Genomic DNA, 18,270 nt, shown 5'->3' with positions numbered 1-18,270 from the left:
CTTCATCTCTCCAGTGTTGTTCCCTCCTTGTTTATGTAAGCGACAGACGAGAGATGAGAGATAGCAGACGGCAGCAAAAACTCCGCGACGAGACGCCTGTCCCCGCAGAGCACGCGTATGCCTCGTCGCTCGGCGTTTATGAAATTGCCATTTGTCTTTCTTTGTTCTTCTCTCCCTCCCAATTTCTCTCTCCCTCTCTCTCTTTCACGTCGCTTCTATTTTCATTCGTCGCCTTTACTCTCCATTTGGAAGATCTTAAAGCGCTCCCTGCAACACTGCAAAAGAAACCAAAAGTACGCGGAAATCTTCGGCTGCAAGTGTATGTCAGTGTCAGCGAACAGCCCAAAGCACTATGATATATATTCACTTTATTACGGCGCCTGCTTAAGTACGCGCCGCAGCGGTCTTGTGGTTACGGTGCTGGACTGCTGGCCCGAAGGTCGCGGAATCGGATCCCGGCCGCGCCGGCCATAATTCAATGGAGGCAAAATGCTAGAGACCCGTGGGCTTAGATTTAGGTGCACGTTAAAGAACACCAGGTGGTAAAAATTTCCGGAGCCCTCTAGTACGGCGTCTCTCATATTCATATCGGTGTTTTGGCACGTAAAACCATAGCAGTTATTCAACTTGTCAAAGTGGTGATATTTGTGGTAGCATTTGTTCTTTCATTCTGTAAATTTCGTACAGAACAAAGCGTTCAATTGTCATATTCTATGCAGTAGCGTAGGTGGACTCAAAATCGATCGTTGACGTACAGCTTCACATATTGGTTTCAGGCGCGCTCGTGCCACTTGCGTAGCCCTTTTACAAGCCGACCCTCCGATCACGTACATCGGAAACTGGCGAAAGAGCCGAAAAGAGTCTAGCATCACACAAGCAGTGCTAGTTCCCCGGGTCTCTTTCGAAAACAATGCTCCAGAGAACTCGGTGTTCGGCCTCCAATCGAACGTTGTTTCACGTTTACATACTTTTTTTTTCTTTCCCTGTTCAAAGTTGTCGTTGCCTTGAATGCAGTAGTGCTGTAATACTATCTATAAAGTCGAGAAAAAATAGCCTTGAGGGGCGGGGTACGCAGTGTTGTTGGAAAGTGAAAAAAAAAAAAGAAAAATACCGTACTTCCACGCTACACTCTCCGGCACCTTTCCTATTCTTGCACGAAAAAGCGGAGTGACAAGCTGTCCGCACTTGCATCCTGCTTTGTGTTTCTTTCTTTTGTTATTTCTTTCTTGTTTTCTTTTGCTGACTCAACTCGTCTTCATTCAAACCTACGTATACAACAATAGAGCCTGTTGCGACATAGAGCAGCGTGTGCCATTGAAAAGTGCGAACAAGATTCGCATCCACAATCACTACAGTGAACATTAACGTGTCCACCCCGATATCGGCTCAAATTGTTTCTTCATTGTAGTTATTGTCGATGCGAGCCTTTGTTTAAAAAGTGCACTGTTGTGTATAGGAATGTACAAAAATATACACGAGAGATTGCTTAAGCCGCCCTGATCGCGAGGGCCGGTGAAAACTGCGTCAGCTGCCGTTTGGTGGCGTTGACTGCGAATGAATTCGCCTTTCTGGACGCGGCAGGTATTCGTGTGCGTCAATTGGGCCTTTTGCGTGTACAGATCTACAAATACTGTTGTTTCTAGTAATGGTCAGTTGAAAGTTAGCGCTCCTCCTTAGTGTCTTTCTCGTCCTTGTCTGCTAGTGCTGTGATGCCTCTTGATGCATTTAACCTAGTAGCCCAAAAAGCCACTTATGTAGTTTCGTCCATGTCACTTCGCTGACTAAAGTGAAGTGATTTCTAAACGCTAATACATCAAACGACTCACTTAATGCGATTCCGCCCCCCCCCCCCCCCCCCAGGATGTGCATAATCTTACTCCAGTGTAACTCAAGGCCTTCGTTCTACCGCTTTGCAATTTCCAGGCCAGGAGGCGGCCATGAAGCACCTGTCGATCAAGGAGCTGCTTCCGGAGACGGACCACTTCATGACGTACGAAGGGTCGCTCACCATGCCCGGCTGTCACGAGACGGTCACATGGATTGTCCTCAACAAGCCGATATACATCACCAAGCAACAGGTACTATGCACCACTCACACGCTCCTAGTTTTACACGTCATTTCCGAATCCTTATCGTTCATTTCCCATTCCGGTCACATGATTCATGCTTTGAAGGTTACTTGCAATCGACCCACTCGATGATGATCTGCATTTTAGTGATGCCATGGCTTTCATTGCTCGTTGCTGCGGATAGTGACACGCTGCCCGCAGACATTTCGCTAGCGGCCCGCGGCTTCGCCCGGGATAAAGTTTTGTGACTTTGCTAAATAGTACCCGCACTATTCTTTCGCCTATTGCGATTAATAACGCTTTGTTCGGGTAGGCTACAGAAACGGCGCTGGTCTCAATCATTTTTTTTTTTCTTCGTGAGGCACCTCATGCGGTCACTATGAGTTAAAACATCATCATGGAACGAAAAATCTATAATTCAGAATCGACGTCCAGATATTAGTCATTGTGGAGATCAATATATCGATGTTTCTCGAAACCTGACGTCAAATCCCCTTCAGAAATGACCCATATATGCGATATGGGAAAGGCGTTCTTTCAAATGGCAATGTTAGGTGATATTTTGTTCATACTGTTCAAAGGTGATATTTTGTTTCAGATACATTTAGTAGTGAGGTCAGACACGTGTAAATTTTTACAGCGTAACGTGATACGCCTCATGTCCCGCGCCTAATTTCCCATTAACATATACGTTCACAAATCAGATTTCCAAAATTTTAATTCGCGAACCAAACGTACAAGCTCTCGTCAAACTGTCAAGATACGAGTCCGTATTTTTTTCAACGTGTATGGAACGTGGAACGTGGCAGTGTTGTTTAACATCACGCGGATACTGCGCATGCTCACCGCTTCGTTCTATCTTTTGATCCCTAAATCCCCTTTCCTCAGCGTAAGATAGGAAACCGCACTCGTATGCCTGACCTCCCTGTCTTTCCTTCCTTCTCCCATCCTCCACCAAAGACCTCTCTTTCGAGCGCCACCAATAATTTACTCCTCGCAACCTCCTGTGAATACGTGTATTTCTTTTAAAGAGAGGATAACAGTGTTCGCAACAGCCCAACTCAGAATTTTTTTTATCTAACTGACGCACCTACACCACCTAACCTTCGATTCTAACTTACATACCATCACTGTCGAATAAGTCCGTTAAGAGTGAGAATTTAAAAAAAAAAGCGACGTAGAAATATAGGCTTACGAATTTCATCAACTCTTTCTTTTTACTCCCGCAAAACCATTCCCACTGACTTTTTTTTTTTTGATACAAGCAGCGACCACGATCTATATAACAAAGCATACGAAGCTGTAGAGCTTGGAGGTGAGGCATAATTGAGGCTAATGAAATTATGTAACTATGAGAGTGCTATAAGATCTCTTGACAGGAATGAAGACGGCTCACTCTCGCGATGCATAAGTGGACGGTTGAATCAGCCCGGTTCGCTGGAAAGATACACAGCGAGCGAGAGAAAGAGAGAGAGAGAGAGAACTCGTTAAGTAAGCCACTTCATCACGCTTCTTGGCTCTAGCGTTGGACGCTCCGCAAAGCCATTTGTCGCCAGGAAAAAGAGGAGTGTGTTGCTTTGTTCCTTCAGGAAGGCCTACACTGAATACAGTGACAGGCGACACACTCCTAAGGACGAAGTTTACCGAGCGCACCGAACACCAGCGTCGTTGTGCTTTGTTTCACTTGATGCTCTGTTTTCTTCACTTTCCTTGTTGGCATGCTCATGACGTCTCCTTGGCTAAAGGAATACCTTATTGTGCCGTGGCACATCTTCGCATGTGCGTTTTGCTTCGTTTCTTCTACCGATCTGCAGCTAAATTTGGGACGATGACTCGATGAATGAAGTTGGCTTGGCGTGCCAAAAATAACACTGATATTAATCAAACGTCGCAATGGTGGCATCTCGACGCCACTTATTGTCATAATGCGAAGCTCGAAAATTAAAATTACAAAAGAGGAAGTTGGATGGTGATAAGAGGGTGGGAGGAGGGGCGGGAGCTATAGGACAGGTAAACATGGCCGAACTAAACGACATACGACTGTGCCTTTTACGCATCGGCGTATCGTTCCAGCTAAGAACAATTGTGCGCGCTACTGGTTCGAAAAACGAGGAGGCGGGAGCCAGAAAACAAGAAAGAGACCCGGACCTTTCTGCACTTGTTTGTAACCAATCTTCTCGACCCCTGCGACAGCCCTTCTTGGCCTGCAGTGCGGCTTTCGTGGCATAGAAATTGCCCGACTTCTTCACGCTGCGTTTCATTTTTCATTTCTTTCGTAAGCGACTTCGTAAGCGCTAAAGTTTTTGTTCGCTACCCGAAAGGAAGAAGAGGAAGAAACACAGAGCTTACGGAGGCGAAGAAACTCGGCTTCCCTCCCTTCCGTAGCGTCGCTGATTCCCACTCTTCGCACCAACTCCGTACGCGCGTGGCGTCGGCGGGCGACGAATAGGAGCTCTCCGTTCACGCGACCGCGTTGCGCTATGCAGAAACACGCTTGCAGAAGCAACGCGACGGACTTACGCAGATTAGCGAAGGAGACCGCCCTCCTTGAAACAAGACGCCGGAGTAATTAGTCTCGCTGCAGCCGAGGAGGGAACAAAAAAAGCAACTCGGAGCACCCGAAATAAGCGGAACGGAGCGGAAGAGATCCGAACAGCGGCAACGCAGGGTCGAGGGGGCGAGTCCTGAGAAACAATGTTCCCACGTCCACCCTCCTCTTTACGCGCATCTTATTTCATTCCTTCTTTTTTTTTTTTACCTCTCCTCGCGCGGCGCATCTCCTCGTCAGTCATGCGACCGGCCCGCGCTCATGGCGGTGTCGCGTTTTATTATATTGTGCCAGCGAGCCGCTCCGAGCATTATTTCTTCCATCTAAACGTTTGCGTGCTGTAAGTCGTTTTTGTTGCGCTGTTTTTTTTTTCCTTCTCTCTCTTCTTTTGTTGCGAGCGCACGTCAGGTCTCGTTCATATGCATGCGTGCCCGAACCGTGTAAGCCAATATCCGCCAGCGCGAGGCCTGTTAGGCTTATGTATATGCGCGACCGGGAAGGAGCACGGAAAAAGCGGCCGTAGCTCGCTGTCTTCTCGGCTTTCTTGGCAAAGGCTTGTGCGCTGAACAGAGGGAGGGTGGTCTGCGTTGTGTGTGTGTGCTCGCACGGAACTGATTTCGGTCAAAAACATAACTGCCTCTCCCTTCCTCCTGCCACCCCCCCCCCCCCTCCCTCCTATCCGTAGCGTTACTTGTGGACGGGAAAATAAGGAGGCAGGAAAAGGCTCTTCTCATTTATACCCGAAAAAGAAAATGAAAGGAAGAATTATAACGAAGCAAACGCTTTCATATCGTGTAATGTTTGGTCCGCAGTGTACCGCTTCTATAGCTTGTGTGTCTGGGCGAAAGATTTCTGTCTCGGTATTTTTTTCTCTCTCTCTCTTCTTGCGATGTTTCAAACTTTCCTGACACGAACACACCGCCCACCCCCTCCCTCCAACGACGAGGACGCCATGTCATGCTTAGCTCCTCGAAATAATGTAATAATACCAACAAACGGTCCTCCTTATTATCGTAATAACATCTTATCAGAAAGCAACCGGTGCGAGAGCTATGCTAACTGAATTTTGTTTTTTTAGCGTGTCCTTCTATCAGTAACCCTCTGCGACTTCTTCGAGCTCTCATTATTCTTTGTTGTTTTAAATTATCACGCGGTGATAAGAAGACGAGCAAAATTAGTTCATCCCATTCTCATAGGAACCCGGCCAGGCATGTTGCCGTGGAGAAACTACAAACAAATGGAAGCTCGTATGTATTCCTAAATCAGTACAGAACATACAGCACGTCGGTAGCAAAACAGGGCTCTCGAATCGTATGGAACGTTAATCACTGGGGAAAGGGGAAAAAAAGTTGCGAAAAAATAATTTGAAAGGTGTGACAGTGGCTTGTCAGTTACCTTTTCGTGACGGGCCTAGGGATATGGAAATATAGAAAGATTGATCAATTATTCTTCAACACCTCCCCCCGCCCTCGTCCTTGAATCTGACGCATGGTTCATTTTCTACCCTTATCCCCGCACGTCACTGCGCCTGAAGAGAAATGAATCCTCTTCATTTTGGAACGTGAACGTCGCAGAAGCAATGCTATTTGTGCTGGAGCTGCCATCTCCCACGCTTCGTGACGACGGGGATAAAGATTTGGAAAGACACTACCAGCGTTGTGCCTTATGTACATGAGCCAGTATGATCTCCCAATTCGGGTTCTTTCAGGCGCTGTAAATGATGAGGTTTCTTTTCATACGACTGGAGTGCCACGCAACTTCACCAGGTTTTTATCTTTAGAAAAAAAAAAGTTGGCTTTAAACAAGACGAAAATTTTCTTTGCGTTCAATCCACTGCATTGAGGATATTGTCTATTTTAAATCTGAGCTTTTTTTTTTAAAAAAAGGAGGAGTAAACATTTACATTGCCGTATTGCACACGTGCTCCGTCGACAGAAAAAAATTTAAAAAAATGGCTTCACTAATGCCCTGTTAGTCGGCGTATATCGTCTGAAATACGCGACGTTTATTCTAACTTTAATTTCTGTAATTGATTTTACCATCGAGTGATCCGTGTAGATAGACAGTGGCGAATGAGATATGGTTGACGTTGACCGGAAAACTATCCGGCCTCTTGTGCGATATAAAGGATTCAGATTATACTTACATTTTAGCATCGAGTAAAACCAGGAGAACTTGTTCTTGGCCTAATTGGTTCTTGCTGCGTGTCATATTTGACGCTAAAATAGAGGCGAGAACGAAGGAGAGGAACACAAACGGGACGACATGGGCGGCACTTCCAAGGGGTTTACATTAGGTGCGAAAGCCAGATTAAGTGCATACAAACACTCACAGGGTCCATTATGCATTCACGTAAGACGACTGGAAGGCCGAAGCCATCTTCTTTTTTTTTTTTTTCTCTCTCAGTCGATGCATTGTGCCTGCCCCGCCACAGTCCGAAAGCTTTTTGCACCTAACTTGGTTTTCCACTGCCTGCAGGATCGGTGGCACCGTACCTGGTTTTGCACTGCCTCCGTGATCAGCCCACCTTTGACCAAGTTATGATGTCATGCGATGACGTGGTTGTGTGACGTTACTATGACGTCACAATGACGCCACAAATTTTGGCGATCTGTGAGGTCACGATGACGTCATCACGTGATTATGTTTTTTTTTCGCGCCACTCGTGTTGACGTCGCCGACGGGGGACGCCCTCGCGGGACGCCGGTCAATGTTCGCGTTTGATGAGGCATCTCAGGCTCTCGCCTTAATAACGCATGCGCATATTAACAGAGGTACACGTAACGGGGCAGCCAGCTTTCACTTGTTCCTGTCCTTCGCTCTCGTGTTAGTTTGAGCGGAAAATATGTCACGCATCGAGGTAACTGTGGGGCGATAAAAGCGATGTATACTTCATTCAACCATTATTTAGTAGGAGGGGCGGGAGATAGTACAAGGTTAAATTGGAAGCAGTAAGGCATTAGCATATATTACAATAAAATTTAAATTAAAAATTGACTATGTAAGCGCTTGGACCTCATAAAAGTAGCTTTTTTTTTTTAGCTGATGCATACCGAGAACTAGAAAAAGAGCAGTGACATGTCCTGTAGAAGAGGAGGTGATGAGGTGGTTAGCGATGAAACTTTGTAAATGTGGACTCAGTGTATTTCGTTGTCCTGTTTGTTAGTTTGCGTAGACATGATAGTTAACGACGAACGGGCCCTCCCTCGGCATCGTTGCGCGCCTCTTCACGAATCCCGCAAGTTAATTAGGCATGCGGTCAAATTTAGAATTAAGAACCCTGCACCGAACTATTATAGTATCGTCTCGCACCGACGCTCATATGCGGCTGTAGAGTTTCCTGGGCGTGAGCAGGAAAAAAAAAAAAAGACACGTGCTTCGTAAATTCTAGCTTACAACATTTCTCCATCGCTCGTTGCAGTCAGCTAATACAAAGCTGCCGTTCACTTTAAACAAAGAAAGAAGACAGTTACCAGTAGCTAACTAATTTCGCGCGTCGTTTGAGTGATATCCTGTGGAGTTCTCAGTTTCAAATCTCACTGTCTTCATATTAGGCAGCCTGTCGCCGTTAACTTCTCGAAGCTTTCAATCTCGCGTAAAAAAAAAAAAAAACGCCAGAATCAGATACACTGCACGATATGACTGACAGAGCCAGCGAGGAATGACTGTGTTGAAAAAAACGTTTAGGTCAGCGCCGCAAGTATTGCGTGAGCGCAAGGGCGATCTTGATTTCGCAAAGGGTCCCTCTGATGAGTGCCGGCGGACATATTTCGTCGCTGTCGTTGGGAGAAAAAAATTTTGACGCTCATAGAAAAAGTTTTGAAGCCCCACGGGCGTACGCACTTGACGTGCATTTTTATTTTGGCGCATTGTAAGAGGAACGTTTTTCTCTCTTATGTGCTGTCAAATTCCCCCACCCCCCTCTCCCATTTCAACTATACGCACACGTCTGTCGTAATCGCAATGAAAGGACGGAAAAACAAAATGAAAACAAAAGGTGTATGAAAACGCTGCACCGTACTATACGATGACACGTGCAGCTTCAGAGACAGTCGTCGAACAACTTTTAAAAAGAGAGATAGAAAAAAAAGAAAAAAAAGAGGGACGAAGCGTTAAATGCTTGTTCAGAGAAAGGACACTATTTCTAGAGCCCAGCAAAATGGACTCTTGAGAAACGCCGAGACAAGCTGAAACATAATTGAGTCCAGCCGCGGAGCGGTGAAAAATGGTATTTTCATTATGAAAATATTTGCTGTCGCGACAATTCTATACCTCCTCCATCTTACGAGATCTAATGTTTCCTTTACTTATTCGAAGTCTTTCGTGGCTATTTCGTCTTTTGCTTTCGGTGTTTCCTTAATCGATTAAAATAAAAAGAAACAGTGCGCCTTCTTACTCAACGATAGGAAGTGTCTTTTTTTTTTTACTTTTTCGCTTACCGGCACGGCGCATGAAAAAACTCTTTTTAAAACTCGCGAGAAAAGAATATCTATACAGAAAGAATATTAATTGCGACTGTGCCGTTGATTTAAAATCGAGCAAATGCTACAAGTCCGCGCTGTGTCGGGCTTATGCTTGTCTTAAGTCATTAGTGGCGGAGCACTTTGTCAACTTGCTTCGGATTACCGGGAGCTGTACACGTACGTTTCGAAAAATTGGTTTGCACGCCACTCGATTTCCTTTTTTCGCTTTTTTTTACGCCCGAGATTGCTGACAGTTGAAATCCTAACTGATCCGAGGGCTATGACTGGTCGTTTTCTAAAGTTACATTATGATTCGGTGCGGACACAGAATGGAGACTTCGTCTTTTTTCAATTCGGTGAGTCGTCAGAACGTTGACGAGGTCTAAAATAAAAACAGTAAAGAAGCAGTCTTTCGGCACATTGAACGGAATCGTACTGTCATCGGCACGTAAGACAATTATCAGCGTATTCCGACGCCCGTCTCCTGGCTGCGTAATTGATTTTGCAACTTCGCGAACTCCTGTTGCTGAGCAGAAAAAAAAGCCCACGCATCTCCACGAAGTGAATCATTACGAGTGGGCGAAGTTCTGGGTATCGTATGGGTGAGTAACCGCACGTTACCCGAGCGTTGCCCCATATAATGTAAACTGAGTGACATAAAGTGATATATAAAGTGACATAAAGTGACACAAAGAGTCAACGACAAAGCTAGGCCCTAAGGTCCATAATGTCTACGTTGAAGTCGCCGACTAATATAAAGGGTTTGTGCTTGTAGGTGTTTTATATTGTTTCGTCACAATTATAATTGTTGTTTGTCTATTGTAAACCTTTTTTTGATTCACATACACACATATGTTTCGACTATAGCAACGGCTTTCTCTATACCATGACAGCAGACAATTAGAGTCGACGACAAAGATGGGTCCTAAGGTCCATAATGTGTACGCGTAAGTCGCCGACAAATATAAAGGGCTTGTGCTTGTAGGTGTTTTATATTGTTTCGTCACAATTGATATTGGTATTAGTCTATTGTTAAACCGGATGTTTCGATTTTAAACGGTGCTGTGCCGTGCGGACGGACGCCATACGGACAAGCCTCGGCCTTAAGCTGCTTCGCCCCTAAAAAAAAAATTAAGGAGCGAGCCGTCCTCTTTTCGTACGAAGACCGTCTGCGAGCTTTGCTGTGCGACGAAGTTACGAAATCAGCGACTAGCCGTTGTGTACGCCGCCATACCAACTCACTTATTACAGCCTTCCCAGCGGATCGCGTCCGCGTACAAAAGACGAGTGGAACAACAATTTTCGGTGAACCGATTAACTAGACTTACCCAGCGTTCTTTGCGTCGAAAAAATGACCATGGATGGATGGATACAACTTTATTGATTGTCCGGCAAGGTTTAACGCGACCCGGGCTTAGGTATCCCACGGGGGAACGTCAAGGCCTTGCCTCAACGCCGCCTCGCGGGATTGCTGGACTGCCCACATTTGGGTGCCGAGGTCTGAGCTGCGCAGAAACCGCGGCCCACCTCGACGACAGGGTCTCCGGAGTAACTGCCATCATTCTGATAACTATAGTACACTCTCACAGCATGTGTTTGAGTGTTCGTGGTCCTTCCTGACACAATTTGCACGTGTCGTCCTGATGCTCGTCTGGGTAGATTCATGGCGTAAAAGAAAACACGAAGGCGTACGATTTCGCCGACATATGGCAGAATGACTTGAACAATTTTGCCTCGAAGACAGGACCAATTGCATAGCAAACGAATGCCCAGCCGTTGTTGTGTTTCCGGAACAACGGTGTTTCTTGCGTAGTGCGAGAGAATTTCATTTCGAGACCGCCGGTGGCCGCTGTTGAAGAGATAATGTGCGTCGTGCTCAAGAGAGACACCGAAATCTTGTGAGTGTGTGTCTCTTTATTCGCTCGATACACTCAATAATTATAATATATAAATTCACTACAGCAATATTCACTATACCCGAGCCGCCGTAGTCACAGCATCACTGGCTTCTATCTTCACAGTAGTGGAATGGCTCTGAGTTTTTCTACATTTCTCCACTCAACGCTCCCTTTTAACACAGATGATGGCAATATCTATCGGCACTCCGCTCGAAACGACAGGGCGACTAATGGTGGCCTACCCCGTGACTGGCAGCGTCGAAACTATAGGAAGAAGCAGTCACTGCGTTTCGTAGACACTCCGTCGTAATTTCCTTGATAATTATTATTGATTAATAATTTCTGAGGTTTTACTTTCCATAAACACGATATGATTACGAGGCACGCCGTAGTGGAGGCCTGCGGATATTTCCACCATCTAGGGTTCTTTAGCGTGCACCCTATAAATCTAAGTACACGGGCTCCTAGCATTTCGCCTCCATCGAAATGCGACCGCCGCGGTTGGGATCGAACCCTGGACCTTCGGGTCATCAGCCGAGCACCGCGACCTCTGCACGACCTCCTCTGGAGGAGGTCGTGAACCGCTGTACAAACGCGGCGGCCGCAATTCCTTTGAAGCGCCGCGTCTTCAGTCGGAGGGAGAAAGAGTTTCGAGTCGAGGATCGTTTGAAAGTACGGGGGCTTAGTTTTGTCATCTTCGCCATCGCCGCAGACACGAGACGCTGTAGAAAGGAAAGATAATTTACTGCAAACACGAGAACTCTTACGCCACACATGAAAGCTGCGGCACACAGGCGAACACACATGCGAACACACACGAGAGCTCCAACGTTGTCGTCGTCTACTTCTTTCATATGCGCAACACACATGGAGCGCTTCCCAAGGAGAGAGCTAGTGACATACTAACAGCTTTGCGCTCTTATTTTGTGCCTCTTCATGCTACGTACGTTCGAGTCAATGGGTGGTGGCGCCCGGCAATTAACCGCGACTCTTGCCCCGTCGTTCAATCGCAGCTCTACCTTCTGCGAAAGCTGATGCAAGGCGACGAGCTGAACGCCAAGGCTCCGCTGTCGGACAACTTCCGGCCCACCCTTCCGGTCAATCAGAGACTCGTTAGAACCAACATTGACTTCAAGTGGAAACAGGTCAGTGTATTCTGGCTCCCGAGTTGAACTCGCGTGTCGCAATGTATTTCTATGAACTCGCAATCTTTTGGCTGGAAGGGTTAGTTGCCATGCTGGACGTCAACTGCATGGAGCGCTTTTCCCACCTAGTTGCCCCGTTGCCGTCCTTCGGCATTCTCACATAAAACACGGCGCGATGACCACGCTGTATATTAAATAAGTTCATGGTTAGTACATTTAAGTAAAGTGCGTTGGGACACTAGTTGTTAGGAGATTTAAATTGAGTTATGACTGCGCCGTGGACGGAATACAAGTGGAAGAAGTAGACAGAACGAGCGCAGCGCTCGTCCATAGTATCGTTAAAGAGAAATATTTAAACAAACAAAAGACGGGTTCAGGTGCTCCACCGTCACCGGAAGAAGTACACCTGTCTGCGTTAGGGCAAGGAGAATACAAAAAACATAAGCATGAAAAAACAGGAGGGAGGGTATGAAATATAGAAACTACAATATGGCAACCCAGGCTTAGCGTAAGACGATAACAAAAAGTTCGGTACGGCGCTGGGAACAGCGAAGATGAAGTTGCTGCATGTAAAATGTGACTAGCGCCGAGAAAGGCGAATATCTCGCGATATCTCGCTATACACGATGGCAGTATACGGAAATAAATCAGACGAAGATCTAACCGCCTATTTCGTGCAGCGAAAACAGCACAACCGTCGCCCGTTGCTTAGTGGATGTTGTCAATCCGCACGACACTTAACAGAACCCCTGGCAACAGAGAACCAGTGATCTCAAATTGTCATCGTAAGAAGAATGATAAAGATTGCTGCCTGAGCACAGTTAAACCTTAATGCATCTGCCAGCCTATTATCAATACCGTGAAATGAGTAACGATATTAGAAATAACTGGGCGAGTTAACCATCCTATGGGGGCACGCGTGCAGTTACTGTCGCACTGAAAGTCACGGTGTTCGGAAAGCGCAGTTTGTCACCGTCTTCTTTGAGGTGGAACTTTGTCAGCGCCTCTGGTCTTCGCTCGCTCTTTCAAAAGAGTCGCGTATGTGTCGTTGAACAATTGGTGTACTTGTGGTTAACTTAGAAGTGTCGTTCGTGAACGTTCCGAGTCTTATTCCGCCTGCTTTTTTTCAACTGTTCAATAAAATGTTTCTCGTGCTCTAATACTCTACTGAGCCGTGTTTATTTTATTTTATTGGTAGCACATGTCAGTTAAAGTTGCTTTGAATGTTGTGTCACACAGTTTCTTGCCTGCAAAAACAAATATACCCGCAAATGTCTCATATTTCTCACAAATTGTTTTCCAGGGCTCCAACTGCCCATCCATGTACAAAAACATGTATTATCAAGGTAAGTGAGCACGATGAAAGAAAAATTTTCCGAAGATTACGGTACTTTGTAATGCGATATTTGAGCGGAGCTGCTTAGGTGTTTCGAAATCGCCGTATATTGAGGCGAAGAATTTGAGAGAGCGCACAGTTCACAATCTACCTACGACGTACCAAAGAGATTGGATAGGTATTGTTGACGGACGCGTAAGCCGCAGCTCCTGACCGGTGGTATTTCGGTCTCCGAGTAAACTTCTCTAACGATAGCCTAATCCGGCGACCAGTGAAAGATAGCAGGGAGCACAAAGGAGAGGCCACTTTCTCGGGATGTGTACCCACCCTGCTGTGCGCCAGGTCGGGGTATCTCTGTCCCCATTAGAGAAACCGGTGGTTGCCCGGAGGCACTGGTAATTCAAACCAAGAAACGCAACTCGTCTCTTTTTGGATGCTTCACATCAGTTGCCCACGTAGCGAGCACCGCGTTCATGCTGAACAAGCTCTTCAAGGGTTATTAGACGGGAAACGTGGCCGTGGACTGCAAAGAGTTAGATGGAGCGATGAAATTAAAAAATTTTGCGAGCATGAAATTGAATGAGCTCACGCAGGGCAAGGTGGGTTAGAAAATCATTGGAAGAAGCCTGTGTCTTGCTGCGGACGTAAGATAGAATTATGATGATGATTATGAAACCTATGATGAAATTATGAAACGTATTTCTCTTTCCCCTCCATCCCCGCTCTCCCTTTTCTTTTGTTCCCCTTTTTGTTATTATCATCCGAATTGCAGCAAACACGAAGTTCGTAGGACCGTGAAAAGGTGACGACGACGATCCGGACGCCCAAGAAACGGTCCACTGCCGGATGTTCCGGGACACTGTATCCGACGCCCGAGAGCTTCGAAGAAGAAGGGACGTTAGCCACCACTTCGGCTGCTGTTCTGTGCGTGCGCGTTGTGCGTTCTTCGAAGAGCGTGGCTGTGTATGTGCGTGAAGTTCTCTGCATTGCTCCGAGAAGCGTCAGTGAATAACAGCTTGACAAACTCCGATGTTTCCTTTCTTTTTTTTTTAATCACCCGTCATCACCAAAACGGACAATTGACTGCTCCGTACGAAATACTTCGGTGTGAAGTGAGCTTCGAGAAGTTTGCTCTTTGTTGGCGAGGTAGTTTTGTTCTGCGCTTGCAAGCGAGCGTGTTCTCGCTTGTGTGGGCATCACCGGAGACGCTGTTGTAATGGATCGAAGGACGACGTCATCGTTTCTACAGAAGCGTAAGAATGCGTCGAAAAAAGAAGAATAGGGTTTTCTCGAGAATTAGCGATGCACGCTGCCGTCAAAGTTGCTGCGCATGATGAGTGGTCTCGGTGATGCCGTTGCACCACAAGCAGCTTAGAAATGAAGATGCGCTGGGTTACCACTTCATTGACCGCATTATTTCTGTTTGGCCCAGGAAAAGCGGTAGAATTTTTTTAGTTTTATCTGAATTAAGGCGATTTTGGCGTCATGATCAAGGCATAATTGTAACACTAATACGTAAAAAAGCTTCTAATGGATCAAAAAATTGCTATATAAATTTCAGCTTGTTATGCCATTTGTATTCGAAGTAAGGTGCTGATATTTTATAATGGATAATGAAAAATGGTTATAATGGTTAATGAAAGAATCAGATGCACACGGATGCCATTTCTTTTCGCCAAAGACAGATTATTTCTATTTCAGAAAAAAAAGAGATTATCAGAAGTTTGCAGGCCACTTACAGGTGTAGGAGGCCTGTAGATTAGTCACATGTACTACGCATGTCCAGTCAAAAGTGGTCCCGGTGAACTTAAAAGCGAGACAAACAAGTTATTGGGAATTATTCAGTCCAATTCATTTTCGTCTGCTTCAGAGAACAGTGGTGTCAGGTTCAGGGCTTTTTATGTGCGTAATCGAGGAGTTTGCCTCTCTGCGTGAAACGCTCACAGAGGCGCATGTATATGTATTTAGTGCAGAAAATTATGTCAGTTTGTATATCTACTTTGTTAAAATGGTTGTGTTAATTATTTAAAAATACGTAGCTCGATGGCTCGGAAACATCGCTTTAGTCTTCGAATGGTTATTGCTTTGTTTTCGTCAGAGAAAGCATTCTTCAGAAACTAAAGAGAACGTCTAAGCAAGAAGCATCTGCGCACGTCCCGTAGATTTTTAAGTTTCACGTTGTTCACAGTACGATAGAAGTTCATATTTCGAAGTTTATTTAGCATTTTATTTTCCGGTATCTCCCCCCGCCCCTCTTGCCTCTTGTTTAAATAGGACGCAGTGTGTTATTTTCTTATGAGCTGAATGTTACAGAGCCAGTGATTGCAGTGGTTCGCACCAACACGACGCCGTACGGAGACAGAGAGATAGAAAGAAGTGAAACGGAAAGATGGCGACGACAGATGCAGCGTATCGCCTGCTTTGATGTGCTTGTGTTAATGCATGTGTACGTGCGTGACACGGCGGCTGGGACAAGCGGCAATGACTCGTGAGAAACCAGTTTTGATTATACACGTGCAAGTGAAGATGAACCACTACCACGCGGCTTCGGAGAATAGAAGACGCCTGTTCGACGCTTGGGATTTCACCGCAAGGAGGGAACGACGATACCACCACGGCAAAATAAAACAACAGCATCAGCAGCAAGTGTACCATGAATGGGCCTCGTCGAAAGCGACTGTGACGCCCCCTACGTCAGATTCTAGTGCTTCCTAGGACACGGACCTCTCGTTTTATTTCGGACCGACACCGGTTTCGACAGAGCTATCGCCCTCGGGACTTCCTAATTTCCGTCACGTGATCACTCGTCAAACTACGGAAGGCGCCAGCGGCAGTGTACCGAAGCGCGCCGCGGCGGAACGCGTTACTAAACGTGATCTTTGATTGCTTACCTGCTGTTGTATCCGATCATACGTTTTTTTTTTTCTTGTATTCAATCTGCATTTATTAATTTTTTAAAAATTGTACACTTTGCAGATCGCTCAGTTTGATCGAAATTGATGACATACGCGCTCAAGAAAAAAAAATAATAAAACCCGAAAAAGAATTGCGCTTTCAGGCTGTTGAATGTCAAGTATTTCTTAAATTGGTTTGCTTGAAGTTGAAAATGTTTTTGAATAATCGACGCGATATTGTCCCAGAGACCTTCGAGATATAAAGTTTCGAGACCAGAGGTGACTACGTGTTATGTTGCGAGATGAATGTTTCTCATTTGTTTGAAATAAAAAGGTGTCACAAAAATCACTAGGAAACGTGCTTAGTCTTAATCGCTATTCAGAGGGTCCACGGGCGATCACTCTCGATAACAATGCTGTGACCTGAGGTGGTCCTCAAGTCAATGGCAAAATCGTTTGTTTTAAATAAACGAACTTAGGAGTGGTTGGTGTCCATGTGTGGTGCCGGCTCCTCCTCTTCCGTTACGTATGGGTTTTGAGTGTAATGTTCCCACACGGCCACAGCCATTCGTGGATGAGCACACGGGCGGACCTTCACGTCATAGTTTTTTTACAGTAATACCTAGAGGGGAATCTGGCGCTAGTGTCTACTCGAGCTCCTTGAGCGGTGCTTCAACCACCATGGGAATGATGGGAAGTACAGGCTTCGGATTTGCTTCGGATGGATTAGGTTCTTGAGATTCGCGACGCTTGTTTGCCGAGTGTAAAACAAAGCGATATGAACTTACTTCCAATTAAAACTTGCTTCATAATTTTGTATGTAAAACTTATTGCAAAAAGTTTACGTGACCGTGAGATGGAACTGAAACCTGGACGAATTCAACCACCAGGGTATGCATTGCTCTGCAATTGTGTTCCAGATTTGGCATCACAATATAATGAATTATTAACACTCAAAACAAACGCGCTTGTCTTCCCCTCGAAAGTACGCATTACCTATTTATGGAAAGAACAGTACCGTACTGAGTGAGAAACATTTAACGTATCATCTCCTGCGATGCCAGGTGCGTCTGCCTAAGTGGCCTGCCCCCAAGGCATCCCTCGTTTTGTTGTGAAGTCGAGTCAGAGGAGCGGGACGCACCCGTCTACTTAGCTTCGCCGTCGTTTTACAGTCGATTTGAAATAGTTTTGACAAGTAGCGTTTATCACAAAACGTGAACTCTATGCAATTTCCAGCACTGGCATGGGACGCTACATCTATGCGCAGCGGTGAGTGCACGACACTTTGCTAAAAATCTCAAATACAACCTGTAAAGCTGCAACGTCGCAGCAAATCAAGAGGTCTAGCTGTGTGCTTTGAAACGCACCCCACTACCCACGCCTCGCGAAGAACGAAACTGAAACTGTAGCAAAAGATTCGAAGACAGTACGCTAGCTAACGCTATCCATTCCGAAGCCTGTACTTCTCATCATTCCCATGGTTGGTTGAACGATCGCAGCGCCAGTTTCCTCTCTAGGTTATTGTATGAAACTTTATGCTTCACGTACTTAGTCTCAGTCATGACGTCACATGGTGACGTCATACTAAGCCGTTTCCTCTTCACACGTTGCTCGATCGGAGAGGGTCACGTGGTTTTTTTTGTGTGTGTATCACTTCGTTCGCGTGGCGTGTGTCGCTCAAGGTCACCACAGAACGAGGCGTTTAATGTTTTCGCCTTAATATGTGCATGTTTACGCGACTCAAATGTTTACAAAATCGAAATGTTCACACAGCAGATGTTAGGAAGTTCAGAATAAGGTCTTCCTTGAGTGCCACGCTCTGTAAACAACATTCAGTTACGCACGCAGGAGAGCCACATAAGTATATACAACAAATACCTCATTGAGTAGCTACTATATCAGGAAAAGTATAGCAAC

The 18,270-nt window shown here is 45.8% G+C and overlaps 1 protein-coding gene across 1 annotated transcript in view; it reads left to right on the top strand.

Moving 5' to 3' along the window:
* The window catches only part of LOC119383461 (putative carbonic anhydrase-like protein 2), a 167,844-nt gene extending 151,144 nt beyond the window's left edge, over positions 1–16,700 (top strand). Inside the window, exons 7-10 of the mRNA XM_037651587.2 lie at positions 1,924–2,078; positions 11,992–12,123; positions 13,427–13,469; positions 14,232–16,700. Coding sequence (XP_037507515.1) covers positions 1,924–2,078; positions 11,992–12,123; positions 13,427–13,469; positions 14,232–14,257 — 356 coding nt within the window. The 3' untranslated portion in view covers positions 14,258–16,700. The remainder of the gene's footprint in view (positions 1–1,923; positions 2,079–11,991; positions 12,124–13,426; positions 13,470–14,231) is intronic.
* Positions 16,701–18,270: the final 1,570 nt, after the last annotated feature.

This window comes from Rhipicephalus sanguineus, chromosome 2 (assembly GCF_013339695.2).
Source record: "Rhipicephalus sanguineus isolate Rsan-2018 chromosome 2, BIME_Rsan_1.4, whole genome shotgun sequence".
In the NCBI taxonomy this organism is placed as follows: Eukaryota; Metazoa; Arthropoda; class Arachnida; order Ixodida; family Ixodidae; genus Rhipicephalus; species Rhipicephalus sanguineus.
This window is presented reverse-complemented; position numbering and strand designations above follow the sequence as displayed.